The 15269-nt window shown below is 36.8% G+C and overlaps 1 protein-coding gene across 26 annotated transcripts in view; it reads right to left on the reverse strand.

The window, feature by feature from the left end:
- CAMK2D (calcium/calmodulin dependent protein kinase II delta) overlaps nt 1-15269 on the reverse strand; it is a 301130-nt gene that overhangs the window by 82533 nt on the left and 203328 nt on the right. For all 26 annotated transcript variants that reach the window (XM_067036558.1, XM_067036562.1, XM_067036555.1 and 23 more), the window contains exon 5: nt 2219-2284. In XM_067036558.1, coding sequence (XP_066892659.1) covers nt 2219-2284 — 66 coding nt within the window. The remainder of the gene's footprint in view (nt 1-2218; nt 2285-15269) is intronic.

Here is a 15269-nt window from a genome sequence, read left to right on the forward strand (position 1 = left end):
ATGTCACAAAATTGATCATGATTGTGATTTTCTAGCTCTAACTCGATTAAGTGTACCACTAAAACAGCTTCATATTGGTTGTTTTTGACTATACAGCTTATTGGAGTGTTGGTAATTATCTGTTAAATCATATGACTCTTTTTCCTTCTACAGTAATGTTCACTTTATACTACTTTTTAGGAATACTTCACTCTCTCATCTCAAATCACTGGTATAAGTTATTGGGCTTAATGAATAACAGAAAATAAAGAAGTAAACAAGAATTCATATTAAATAAACTTCACCATATGTTACCAGTGAGAATGAATTCAATTCTTAACTTCTTGAGGACTAGTACTAAACAGATTTTTACAAATTATTTGCTCTTTATGCTTGTAGTTGAGAAGAGAATGTTTCTTCTCCTTGATTATGTGTGGGACCTATCCTAAAATATATCCCATAGTAAATTCCAAAATTTAATATAAGCATGCATACGAAATGATCCAACCAACCAAGCGTCTATCCTGTTATCTGCAGGGCTGCTCAATAGTGAAAATGGTCTCTAGATTAATTTCAACCAATATTTTGAAACACAATAACAACCTGTTTAACATAACTTTGAAAAGCAAAATAAAGGAAATTCCCTAACTTTTTTTTATTACCTTGATTAAAAAGATTACTCTCTTGGAAAGTGGGCAAATAGCTACTTCCAAGGCTATTCTGAAGTCCTTTTCAGAGGCCTAATGTGAGGATCTGGCTTAAACTGAACCAGTGATGATTCACTCATTAGGAAGCATAAGTGACATGGAACTTTCTATTTGACTTTGGCAGGAAAAATTCCATTAAAAAATTAGAGTGTAGTCATGTGCAGAGAAGATTCCCAAAATGTCATAAACAGTAGCATTAAACCAAAAAGATTAATTAGAAATTTGGAAGTGAGCCTGTGTATACATGTGCTACTTTGGAGGGATGGGGAACCTTCTATCAGCTGACTGTCTGCTGAGGGCCAGGCTACAGGGGGATGGATTAGCAGCCTTAGGAAGCTCTGAAAGCATTAGAGAACCATCAGGCAGAGACCATCAGTAACTGAATATATATAAAACATCTCATTTATATTGCTAATAATGAGCCAAGCACCCATGGCCAGATTTTTCAAAATGAGTACCAACTGCAGAATATTCGTAAGAAATGCCAAGGAAATTAACACCACACAGTCTAAGTAATGTCTAAGCGAGTAGATTAATGTTACTTCACTCCAAAAACATTGCCTAGGAAGTCTCAAATTAGACAAAATGTTAGCCATTTTTAACTTCTGTAAAAATTTTGCCAATTAACAAGGTTGGGAAATCCTCTTGAATACTCTGAAGTACCTGAATAAATATTTTTCAAGTGAGAGTTCCAAGGACATTGATGGAATTTCCGAAGCATTAAACAGCTCATAATGCCTGAAGGAGACCACTGGGCCTTTTGGAGTCTGTTTCTTTTTATGGCCTCTGATTAGACATGGGCTGTTCATGGAACTTCTGTGATGATGGAAATGCTTTGTATCTGCTATGTCCAGTCGGTTGCCACTAGCCACTCATGCAATGAAGCACTTGCAATGGGGCTAGTGCAACTGAGGATGTGAACTTTTTATTTTATTTAATTTTAATTAATTGAAATTGAAATTAAGAGTCATATGTACAAACAACAAGGTCCTACTATATAGCACATGGAACTATATTCAATATCCTATAATAAACCATAACAGAAAAGAATACATATATGTATAGCTGAATCACTTTGCTGTACAGCAGAAATATAACATTGTAACGTAGTATCAACTATACTTCAATAAAATAAATTTTTAAAAAAAGAGTCATGTGTGACTAGTGGCTACCATACTTACTGGGCAGCCTACCATCTAGAGAGCTCATAACTTTGATAAAAAAGTATATTTCTTTATCAGAAGTCATTCCAGTTAGGCTTTTTTAAAAAATAAAAGATGTATTTAACTATAGATACTAGATAAAAATAAAGTTTAGGCCAGATTCATAGTTTTTTTTTTTTTTTTCAAAGAATCATCTTGGAAATCCTTAAGAGAGAACTATCAATTAAGAGTGTCTCATCAAGAAAAGTCCAAGATGGTATTATGAAAGTCTTATAATCTTAAGCATCACAATATATTTGTAGAGAGATATACTGAACAAGTGTCATCTGAGTGCTGAGTCTTGTATCTTGCCCAGGGCAAGTCACTTACCTGGCGTCGGCTTCACTGTAATATTCTCTCGCGACTATGTCTTCAAACAGTTCACCTCCAGTAACTCTGTGAAGACAAACAAGATATTCACATTAAAAAAGAAGAAAAAACTAGGCATCAATAGATTTGCACCAGTGTTCATATAAAATATATGTTTTCAGATTATTTTAAAAATTATTATCAAAACATAAAGCATATTAAAACATTATAAGACTCCATAATGGTCAATTTATATTAATCTAAACATTTCCATCTTTTCTGTTTGCCTTTGTATCACTAGATGCCGAGGATACAATTTTCTGTATACCATAAATATTCTCAGACATATCTTATAGAAAATGGTTTCTATGAAACTCTTCAATTCTCTAAATATTAACTGAGGTCTGACAAAGTGTGTGGAACCATGTAGGAACATTTTCTGAACAAAAAGAGAGGTTAACACACGTCATGGGTGTAGAGTGTGAGTCTGCAGGCTGTATTTCTCTGGAGGGGCTCGTTTTTTAAACTGCAATGAACATGCCTTTATGGGCTAGAGGTGGCCTTCCAAAATACATACCACTTTGGGGCTGAGTGCTTGATTTTCCTTGTAAAGCAATTTCCTTTATGTTCCATGTCTTTGCAGGTAAACTAAGACTCAGGTTTTGGCAGTGCCTGGGAGGCAGCAGTGACCCCTTGCCAGCTAGGAAGGAGCCATATCTGTCTGCCCTTTTTAATAAAGTGAAGACTTCCCCACAACTCAGCAACTAGATTTGGTTACTCCAGGAAGTTCATTCAGACCGTGGACTTCGAGGTTCTCTAAATAAGGATATGTAACTATCTCTGGGATTCATTTCTTCTCCAGGTCCAAGAGATTACTGCTTCGGGGCTCGAATTCCCTAACCAGTGATTCTCTGGCTTAGGCTTTTCTTCTCCCTGCTTAAAAAATGACTTCTTAAATTTTAAAATATGGAAATGTACCAAGTCCTCCCCTATCTCTTGATCTCAATTCCACTCCTGGGAATAAACCGATTTTAACTTTACGCCTGTCCTTTCAACTTCTTGTGTAACTTTTAACATTTAGACTTTTCCCTTTGCAAACACACACAAAGAAACACTTTTCTCACTAAAGGGCGACTGTGCAATATACAAAAGTTAGGTTAATTGTGTTTTTCATTTTACATTAAATCATGGGCACTGTTTCATGTCAGAAGCATTTTTCCCCTATTTAAAATAAGTAGTGTTTATGCGTGCGTGCATGCACATCTTTGAGAGTATTATTAGAAGATAAATTCTTTTTTTTTTTTTTTTTTGTGGTATGCGGGCCTCACTGTTGTGGCCTCTCCCGTTGCGGAGCACAGGCTCCGGACGCGCAGGCTCAGCGGCCATGGCTCACGGGCCCAGCCGCTCCGCGGCATGTGGGATCTTCCCGGACCGGGGCACGAACCCGTGTCCCCTGCATCGGCAGGCGGATTCTCAACCACTGCGCCACCAGGGAAGCCCGAAGATAAATTCTTAAAAGTAAAATTACTGGGTCAAAGAGTATCCACATTTAAAATTTTGTTGGTAAGACAAGGAAAATTACCTTCCAAAATGGTGGTACCTCCAACATTTTGGAAGTACCGACAGGCCCACATCATTACTAATAATGGTTATTGTCAATAAACGAAAATGCCTATCTAATTGGAAAAAAGTTAGCCCATGTCAATACGAATTTGAGTATTAGTGAAACGAAACATTTTCTTATGTATTTATCAGTCATTCCTTCCTCTGTTATGATCTGACTTGATTTTAAAAGAAACTTTCAGCTTTGGAGTTTAATCTCATAAGAGCTAACATTTGTTGAGCGCTTACCATGTGACACACAGTGTGCTAAGCTTTATATTAACTGATAAATTCTCATAATTTAGGACGGTTTTACCACTAGCCCAGTTTATTGATGAGAAAATGGAAGTACAGAGAAGTTAAGTAACTTGCCCAATTTTACACAGCCTTGAGTGGCATAGGCGGGCCATCCACTCCACAGCCCATACTTTCAATCACTACACAGTACAGCCTTTTCAATAATTACACTGTCCATTTTTCTAGAGATTTAGAAGGTATGAGTCATTTGGTCAAGCATCGAGTGAAGGTATAAAACTTGCTGTATGTACATTGGAGAGTGTGAGATAAAATTAATCTAAGATAGTTTTTTGTTGTTCTTTACTTTAATAAGTTCTGAAATATCATCAAATGATAACATGTTCCAGGGATCACCAGTTATTACTCTTGTCTGTATTTTCCTCTCCTAAATGAAAAGTTGTGATACTAAAAACTGTAAATTTGTCTGAAAGTTTACCCAACTTTCCCCCATCTCCATTGCATTCTGGATATTTGTAAGTCCTTTAATGTTGAAGTTACTATTTTCAATTCTATTACTTTTACATATAAAATGGACATCTAAAATGATTATTTAAAACTTCATATGGGCTTGTTATGAAGACTATGGTTATGTGTACATGTAATTTCATTTATTGGCACAGCTAAGTTTTTCTCCCAATTAGAATCTATGATATTAACGCAATCATACAGTGTGCCCTAGACAAATTATGATACAAAGTAATTAAATATTAGACAGAAAGAACTTCCAACAAATCTATTACTGTCTCTATAACGATGATAACAGTTTTGTGGGATTTCTTCCTTTGAATGTGACCAACGTAGATATGATATATATTCATATTTATCTTTGTTTCTGACCACAGGTACCAAGAAAATCTGTATATATTACAAACAATTTTGGATTCTTAAAGTGTTTAACAAATATTGATTAAAAAGCCCATTGTCACTAATAAAATTGCTACTGCATATATAGTAGCTTCTTAAATATATTATATACTCCATAATTGTCAGATCCTAAATCACTAGGATTAGGACTTACTGATCTTTGTTACCTTAGCACCGAACCCAGCAACTAAGACATAACATTTGTTCAATTAATGAGTACTGAAATAATGATTAAATGAATTAACCAAGTCAGAAAATCATGCTACCCATCTACTATAAGTTTAGAGTTTACATGTGCTTAAAAACAAAAAGGAAAACACTAAAATTTAGCCATACGTGACAACAGGTTTTATTTCTTAAGGGGTTTGTATCTAAAGAAGAATATTGAGAAGTCAGGTGTAACTATTAAACAAATTTAAGGGATATAGAGAGTTTTATGTAGAGTTGGAGATTATGTAGTCAACTGTCTCTGACAGTACTCTTTCTCATTTTCTAGTGTTCATTTTTCTTATTATTTAAAAATATCCTTGTGCACATGAAGCCATTTTATCATTTTTGCTATATGTATGATAAATGTCTGAGAAGGAAAAAATGGAGTTCCAATAGAACATCCTGCCTTAAAGAGAAACTACTGAATTTTCTAACTTTAACATATTTCTATACTCACATGATTAATGGAGCACAAAATTAAGCAGCAGTTATTACAGATTTTGGAAAATTTTTAGTATGCTATGTGAAGTTTCACACAAAGTCACAAATTAAATCAGTCTCATGAATAAACTTAGATTAATTAATTAGAGATTTTACAAATAAATTGGTGTCAGGATCTGTATGATATGAGGCATATCAATTATATATTTGAAGCATTAATTATCATTTATGAACCTCTAGAACATTAGAGCTTACAGGAAAAAAATGGTAACTCTAGAACTATAAAAAGATGAGACTCCATATATCAAAAAGAGTTTTGTTGTTGCTGTTGTTATTTATGGGAATGCTGATTCATTTTGTGTTATCCAGCAAGAATGAATTATTCATGCTCCTTGTATATATATTTGTGAATTATATCAGAAATAGTTGAAAGTAGTTTCACCTTGAATAAAACATTTATAAAATTTTGAGGATTACAGTTTTGACTATGACACTGAGAGCAGCTGCTAGCATCCAAGACATCAAAGATTGGACTTTGGAAGAGAAAATGGCGCAACGTTAACTCAAGAACCAGCATTGATGTAGAGATTAGAGCATGCCCAAGGTGGTGGAGCAAAACCCATGAACCTCAGGTTGTAGCCATGCTGGAAAACAGGAACCCAGAGCAGGGCCTAGCTAATGCACTGTGAGGAGGCAATCTCTCCAAGGCAGGACCAGGAGTATCTCCTAGAAAATGGAGTAATTCCCCCTGGAACTCCAAGTATAAAGCTGAAGAACAAACCCAATGAGCAGAGGCCACTGGACCTGAAATCCAAGGCTCTGAACAGAGACAGCAGAAGTCATGTTAGCAAAGAATCACCATAGTCAAATGTTTTGTTTGTTTGTCCAAAAACATTTCATATGCTGACTTGCATTTGGGTAACAGGTGTGTCTTCCAGTGACCTCCCGGGCAGAAGCTGTGAGTGGTGACGTGTTCGCCTGTGTTACCTGCATGGTGCCCGGTACACTGCCTTCCATACTGTTGAACGATAACAGCAAATATCCATTGGGAGCTCACCATGTGCCAAGCCCAAGTACTATTTTAAGTCCCTACGGGTTGTAACACAACAACCGCATGAGGTAGATACTAGTGCTATTATTTCCGTTTTATACACGAGGACACTGAATTAGTGGAGGTTAAGGACTCTTCCCAAGAACACACAACACAAGAAAGAAAGGGTTTGTTTATTCCCATTGTGCTACTCTAATTGTTTCCCCCTGGACACAAGCTGGAGAGCAGGAGAAGAGCAGGTCAAAGATCTCTGGAGAGCCCAAAGGATCATGTGAAAAGACTGGGAAGAACAGTGACATAAAGGCATTCCCACTTATACCCCCTTTAATTCTTAGATTAAATTAAGACCAACTGCTGGTGAGGGCTGGTCAGAGTGAAGCTGATCACGGTTCATTAACAGGAGTGTTACTGGTCTTCCTGGCCAGACAATCCTTCACCAAGAGGGATGGTCCCTTGAATAGGCAAGACTGTCAGCACCAGGCCCCACAATAGGTGCCAGTAGCACTACTTTGTCAATCCCACTATTCCCAGTCACCCCAAGGTCCCCCTAGTGTCCCTGATGAGAACCGCTGAGCTAAGGGAACAGTCTATGCAGATACAATTGAAAAGTCAGCCCTTCTTAGCACCATCTTCTAAACATATATAGTCAGCCAAGCCAATCTCTGGGCAGACATCTATGATGGAACATTGTATCTTCAGTACTTTAGAGCATGTCTGGCAGAAAGAGCTTAATAAATCTTTATTGAGTAAATAAATTATCAAATAATTAAATGGATGAATGAAACCAGTCCACAATTTTATGGTTTAACCCATATTTAAGCTAGAAACTGAGGGTAAAGAGGCCCAACTACCTTTCCTGTTATTTATCTACCCATCTCTAGACAAATCCTGCTGACTTTATCTCCAAAATGGATCTTAAATCAGGACTTCCTTCCATCTCCACTCTAATGTCACCAGTCCAAGTCATCACTATCTGTCACCTGCACTACTGCAATGGCCTCCTAATTGGCACCATCCCCTCTCTTGCCCTTCTGCCATCAATTCTCCAGACAGTAGCTTTAAGTGTACATCAAATCTTGTCTCATGGCTACATGAAGCTCTAAATACCTGTTCACTGCTTTTCCAGGCAAAATCCTTACATGACCTGTATGTCTCCTGACCCTCCTTGCTGCCCCTCTCCAACCTGCTCCAACCACAGCAGTCTTTCTCAAGTTCCTCAAGTGCACCAAGCTCCTTCCCATCCCCAGGCCTTTTCACATGCTGCTCTCTCTTCCAGAGCATTCCCAGCGTCTCTACCTTTACTATTTGGTGAGTAAATCCCTCTTATCCTTCAAAACTTGGTTTAAATTTTATATCCTCAGACCCCCTACACGTCTAAGTTATCTTACCCCCTTAGAACCCTGTATTATACTCCATAACACTTATCACTATTATAATCACGTATTTCTTTGTGTATATATTTGTTTAATGTTTGTCTTTCTACCTGTATGGTTGCTCTGGGAGGGTAAAATCTGTTCCTGCTTCTTCACTATAAAATATCAAGCGATGACACGTAGTGCATGTGACAGCTCAATAAATGCTCATTAAGTGAATGATCCCAGGGTTTTATATTTCACAGACAGCAGACGTGTGGGATGATCACATATCAATGCCATAATGTTGATGCTCCTGACATCATATCACTTACCATTATATTTTATAAGAAAGCAGGTATATCTCAGGCAGTTTTCCCATGGAAATCATATATTTCAGTTTTGGATCTTATAGTAACTTTCCCATAAGACAGAGTTTGTCTGTGAACTAATCATGTCTGATCACAAATGCAGGAAGTATATGTTGAATTCATTATAAAGGCACATACTTGGATTAGAGATTGAGAAGGGAATAAAAACATGATGTTTTGAGGGCAGACAGCAGAAGCAAGAAGAACTACAATCCTGCAGCCTGTGGAACAAAAAACACATTCACAGAAAGATAGACAAGATGCAAAGGCAGAGAGCTATGTACCAGAGGAAGGAACAAGATAAAACCCCAGAAAAACAACTAAAAGAAGTGAAGATAGGCAACTTCCAGAAAAAGAATTCAGAATAATTATAGTGAAGATGATCCAGGACCTTGGAAAAAGAATGGAGGCAAAGATCGAGAAGATGCAAGAAATGCTGAACAAAGATGCAGAAAAATTAAAGAACAAACACCTAGAAGAATTAAAGAACAAACAAACAGAGATGAACAATACAATAAATGAAATGAAAAATACACTAGAAGGAATCAATAGCAGAATAACTGAGGCAGAAGAAAGGATAAGTGACCTGGAAGACAGAATGGTGGAATTCACTGCTGCGGAACAGAATAAAGAAAAAAGAATGAAAAGAAATGAAGACAGCCTAAGAGACCTCTGGGACAACATTAAACGCAACAATATTTGCATTATAGGGGTCCCAGAAGGAGAAGAGAGAGAGAGAAAGGACCAGAGAAAATATTTGAAGAGATTAGAGTTGAAAACTTCCCTAACATGGGAAAGGAAATAGCCACCCAAGTCCAGGTAGCACAGAGAGTCCCAGGCAGGATAAACCTAAGGAGAAACATGCCAAGATATATAGTAATCAAACTGACAGAAATTAAGGACAAAGAAAAATTATTGGAAGCAACAAGGGAAAAATGACATATCACATACAAGGCAACTCCTATAAGATTAAAAGCTGATTTCTCAGCAGAAACTCTACAAGCCAGAAGGAAGTGGCATGATATATTTAAAGTGATGAAAGGGAAGAACCTACAACCAAGATTACTCTATGAGTAATGAGATCCGGCAAGGCTCTCATTCAGATCTGACAGAGAAATCAAAGGCATTACAGACAAGCAAAAGCTAAGAGAATTCAGCACCACCAAACCATCTCTACAACAAATGCTAAAGGAACTTCTCTAAGTGGGAAACACAAGAGAAGAAAAGGACCTACAAAAACAAACCCATAACAATTAAGAAAATGGTAATAGGAACATACATATCAATAGTTTCCTTAAATGTGAATGGGTTAAATGCTCCAACCTAAAGACACAGGCTGGCTGAATGGATACAAAAACAAGATGCATATATATGCTGTCTACAAGAGACCCACTTCAGACCTAGGGACACATACAGACTGAAAATGAGGGGGATGGAAAAAGATACTCCATGCAAATGGAAATCAAAAGAAAGCTGGAGTAGCAACACTCATATCAGATAAAATAGACTTTAAAATAAGGAATGTTACAAGAGACAAGGAAGGACACTACATAATGATCAAGGGATCAGTCCAAGAAGAAGATATAACAATTATAAATATATATGCGCCCAACATAGGAGCACCTCAATACATAAGGCAACTACTAACAGCTATAAAAGAGGAAGTTGACAGTAACACAATAATAGCGGGGGATTTTTAACACCTCACTTACACCAATGGATAGATCATCCAAACAGAAAATTAATAAGGAAACACAAGCTTTAAATGACACAATAGACCAGATAGATTTAATTGATATTTATAGGACATTCCATCCCAAAAAAGCAGATTACACTTTCTTCACAAGTGCACACAGAACATTCTATAGGACAGATCACATCTTGGGTCACAGATCATGCCTCAGTAAATTTAAGAAAATTGAAATAATATGAGGCATCTTTTCTGACCACAATGCTATGAGATTAGAAATCAGTTACAGGGAAAAAAATGTATAAAACACAAACACATGGAGGTTAAACAATATGATACTAAATAACCAAGAGATCACTGAAGAAATCAAAGAAGAAATCAAAAAATACCTAGAGACAAATGACAAGGAAAACACGACAATCCAAAACCTATGGGATGCAGCAAAAGCAGTTCTAAGAGGGAAGTTTATAGCAATACAAGCCTACTTCAAGAAACAAGAAAAATCTAAAAATAAACAACCTAAACTTACACCTAAAGGAACTAAAGAAGGAAGAACAAATAAAACACAAAGGTAATAGAAAGAAAGAAATCATAAAGATCAGAGCAGAAATAAATGAAATAGAAACAAAGAAAATAATAGCAAAGATCAATAAAAACTAAAAGCTGGTTCTTTGAGAAGATAAACAAAATTGATAAACCATTAGCCAGACTCATCAAAAAAAGAGGGAGAGGACTCAAAGCAATAAAATTAGAAATGAAAAAGGAGAAGTTACAACAGACACCACAGAAATACAAAGCATCCTAAGAGACTACTACAAGCAACTCTATGCCAATAAAATGGGCAATCTGGCAGAAATGGACAAATTTTTAGAAAGGTATAACCATCCAAGATTGAACCAGGAAGAAACAGAAAATAAAAAGAGACAAATCACAAGTAATGAAATTGAAACTGTGATTAAAAATCTTCCAACAAACAAAAGTCCAGGACCACATGGCTTCACAGGTGAATTCTATCAAAAATTTAGAGAAGAGCTAACACCCATCCTTCTCAAACTCTTCCAAAAAATTGCAGAGGAAGGGACGCTCCCAAACTCATTCTATGAGGCCACCATCACCCTGATACCAAAACCAAAGATACTACAAAAAAGGAAAATTATAGACCAATGTCACTGATGAACATAGATGCAAAAATCCTCAACAAAATACTAGCAAACAGAATCCAACAATAAATTAAAAGGATCATCCACCATGATCAAGTGGGATTTATCCCTGGGATGCAAGGATTCTTCAATATACACAAATCAATCAATGCAATACACCATATTAACAAATTCAAGAAGAAAAACCATATGATCATCTCAATAGATGCAGAAAAAGCTTTTGACAAAATTCAACACCCATTTATGATAAAAACCCTCCAGAAAGTAGGCATAGAGGGAACTTTCCTCAATATAATAAAGGCCATATATGACAAACCCACAGAAAACATCATTCTCAATGGTGAAAAACTGAAAGCATTTCCTCTAGATCAGGAACAAGACAAGGTTGTACATTCTCGCCACTATTATTAAACATAGCTTTGGAAGTCCTAGCCATGGCAATCAGAGAAGGAAAATAAATAAAAGGAATCCAAATCAGAAAAGAAGAAGCAAAACTGTCACTGTTTGCAGATGACATGATACTATACAAAGAGAATCCCAAAGATGTCACCGGAAAACGACTAGAGCTAATCAATGAATTTGGTAAAGTTGCAGGATACAAAATTAATGCACAGAAATCTCTTGCATTTCTATACACTAATGATGAAAAATCTGAAAAAGAAATTAAGGAAACACTCCCATTTACCATTGCAACAGAAAGAATAAAACACCTAGGAATAAACCTACCTAGGGAGACAAAAGACCTTTATGCAGAAAATTATAAGACACTGATGAAAGAAATTAAAGATGATACAAACAGATGGAGAGATATACCATGTTGTTCTCTGATTGGAAGAATCAATATTGTGAAAATGACTATACTGCCCAAAGCAATCTAGAGATTCAATGCAATTCCTATCAAATTACCAATGGCATTTTTTACAGAAGTAGAACAAAAAATCTTAAAATTTGTATGGAGACACAGAAGACCCCAAATAGCCAAAGCAGTCTTGAGGGAAAAAAATGGAGCTAGAGGAATCAGACTACCCGACTTCAGACTATACTACAAAGTTGTATTAATCAAGACAATATGGTACTGGCAGAAAAACAGAAATATAGATCAATGGAACAAGATAGAAAGCCCAGAGATAAACCCACACACCTATGGTCAACTAATCTATGAAAAAGGAGGCAAGGATATACAATGGAGAACAGACAGTCTCTTCAATAAGTGGTGCTTGGAAAACTGGACAGCTACATGTAAAATAATGAAATTAGAACACTCCCTAACACCATACACAAAAATAAACTCAAAATGGATTAGAGACGTAAATGTAAGGCCAGACACTATAAAACTCTTAGAGGAAAACATAGGCAGAACACTGTATGACATAAATCAAACCAATATCCTTTTTGACCCACTTCCTAGAGAAATGGAAACAGAAACAAAAATAAACAAATGGGACCTAATGAAACTTAAAAGCTTTTGCAAAGAAAACTACAAACGAGATGAAAAGACAACCCTCAGAATGGGAGAAAATATATGCAAATGAATCAACGGACAAAGGAGTAATCTCCAAAATATATAAACAGCTCATGCAGGTCAATATTAAAGAAACAAACAACCCAATCAAAAAATGGGCAGAAGACCTAAATAGACATTTCTCCAAAAAAAGACATACAGATGGCCAAGAAGCACATGAAAAGCTGCTCAACATCACTAATTATTAGAGAAATGCAAATCAAAACTATGGTATCACCTCACACCAATTAGAATGGGCATCATCAGAAAATCTACAAACAACAAATGCTGGAGAGGGTGTGGAGAAAAGGAAATCCTCTTGCACTGTTGGTGGGAATGTGAACTGATACAGCCACTATGGAGAACAGTATGGAGGTTCCTTAAAAAACTAAAAATAGAATTACCATATGACCCAGCAATCCCACTACTGGGCATATACCAGAGAAAACCATAATTCAAAAAGATACATGCACCCCAATGTTCACTGCAGCACTATTTACAATAGCCAGGTCATGGTAGCAACCTAAATTTTTGCCCATCGAAAGATGAATGGATAAAGAAGATGTGGTACATATACACAATGGAATATTACTCAGCAATAAAAAGGAACGAAATTGGGTCATTTGTAGAGATGGGGATGGATCTAGAGACTGTCATACAGAATGAAGTAAGTCAAAAGAGAAAAACCAATATCGTATATTAATGCATATATGCGGAACCTAGAAAAATGTTACAGATGTACCGGTTTGCAGGGCAGAAATAGAGACACAGATGTAGAGAACAAACATATGGACACCAAGGGGGAAAGCGGCTGGGGGGTGGTAGTGGTGGTGTGATGAATTGGGAGATTGGGATTGACATGTATACACTAATATGTACAAAACGGATAACTAATAAGAACTTGCTGTATAAAAAAATAAAATTAAAAAAACATGGTACTTTATGATTCTCGGGACATAACTAGCTATGGGTTTTTTTTTGTTGTTTTTTTTTGCGGTACACGGGCCTCTCACTGCTGTGGCCTCTCCCGTTGCGGAGCACAGGCTCTGGACGCACAGGCTCAGTGGCCATGGCTCACAGGCCCAGCCGCTCCGCGGCACGTGGGATCCTCCTGGACCGGGGTACGAACCCGTGTCCCCTGCATCGGCAGGCAGACTCTCAACCACTGCACCATCAGGGAAGCCCACTAGCTTTGTTTATATTCCATTTTTTGAAGAACTGAACCCATATACCGCTTTTTTTTTTTTTTTTTTTTTTACTATAATTGAGTACAGAGATCAAGAATATCTATATGTTCAACTTCTGTTTGACTTTATGCCCCTCTCATATGTTCAAAAACGTTCAAAGTTCTTGGTGAATGATGAGTTTTAAGATGAGTCAAGCGGTGCAACCACGACATGAGCAGCATGAGATTTGTCAGCCAGTTCTGATAAAGTGGCAATGGTGGGCATGGAGGAGGCTGATGCAAACTTGGGATGGACGGATTCAAAACACAATTGCGGTCCATTGTTAATGCCACGGTTAGTATCTTTTTTTAGCTAAGATCAATTTACTATGTAAGTTATTTTCTAGCTGAATATCCAGTATTTGTTAACACCTCTGAAGTAGCAGATTATCTGAGGTTGACCAGAAATGGTTTTCTGAATGGATGCCAATTTGTATGATGAAAATCAAAAAAGGCTGAGAGTTGCTTTAATAGAAGGTCCAAAGAGTTTCTTATTGATTCTGATGTAGATAGATTTGTTGAGTCATACTAGGAATTACAGTAGAGATAATAAAACTGAGACAGGCCATTGGAAGTGTTCCAGTCAAAACCTGAGTCAGGCCAGGAGGAAAGGCAGCACACTGGGGGAGGCTCAGTGTGGGATATTAAAGCAGGACAGTATATTCATTGGCACTGTCCAACTTGTAGTATTAAGTAGAGTTGGGGAGTGGAGTGGGGTGGCAGGGTCTGAAACCCTTCAAAGGAGCACTTACTTTACTCCTGTTTTTCTGTGTAATCAATCTTTCCCTTCAGTATCATTCTGGATTTCTGTATCCTCCCTCAATTCTAAAACTCATGCCAACTCTGCTTTTTAATCCCCTCCTCATTCCATCTTTCACAAATGCAGATGAAAAATTTGAACCACTACCAAAAGTTCATATTCTTAAAGTTGTTTTTCCTCTTTGATGACCAAGAAAAAGCATTAATGAAAATAGTGCTGCTAACCACAATTAAGGGCACATGGAATAAAACAAATGCAGAAATGAGATAGGTTATTTTTGTTCTGTTAACATCACAGACCTCCTCAAGTGAGCAAGTCAGTCATTAAGCTTATTATATTTGTGTGTGTGTGTGTGTGTGTGTGCGTGTGTGTGTGTGTGGTTTAACAAGATGCCTTAATCTAAGATTGCTTAAATGCTCAGGCAATATTTTGCAAAGATGTACATTTCAAAATGAATGCTTCCTGAAGGCAAGGGATAGACCACGATTCTATGCATTAAAAAAAAAGTTTGATGCAAATTAAAATCACAGAGAGATACCAAATCACAC

This window comes from Kogia breviceps, chromosome 6, assembly GCF_026419965.1.
Source record: "Kogia breviceps isolate mKogBre1 chromosome 6, mKogBre1 haplotype 1, whole genome shotgun sequence".
Taxonomy (NCBI): Eukaryota; Metazoa; Chordata; class Mammalia; order Artiodactyla; family Physeteridae; genus Kogia; species Kogia breviceps.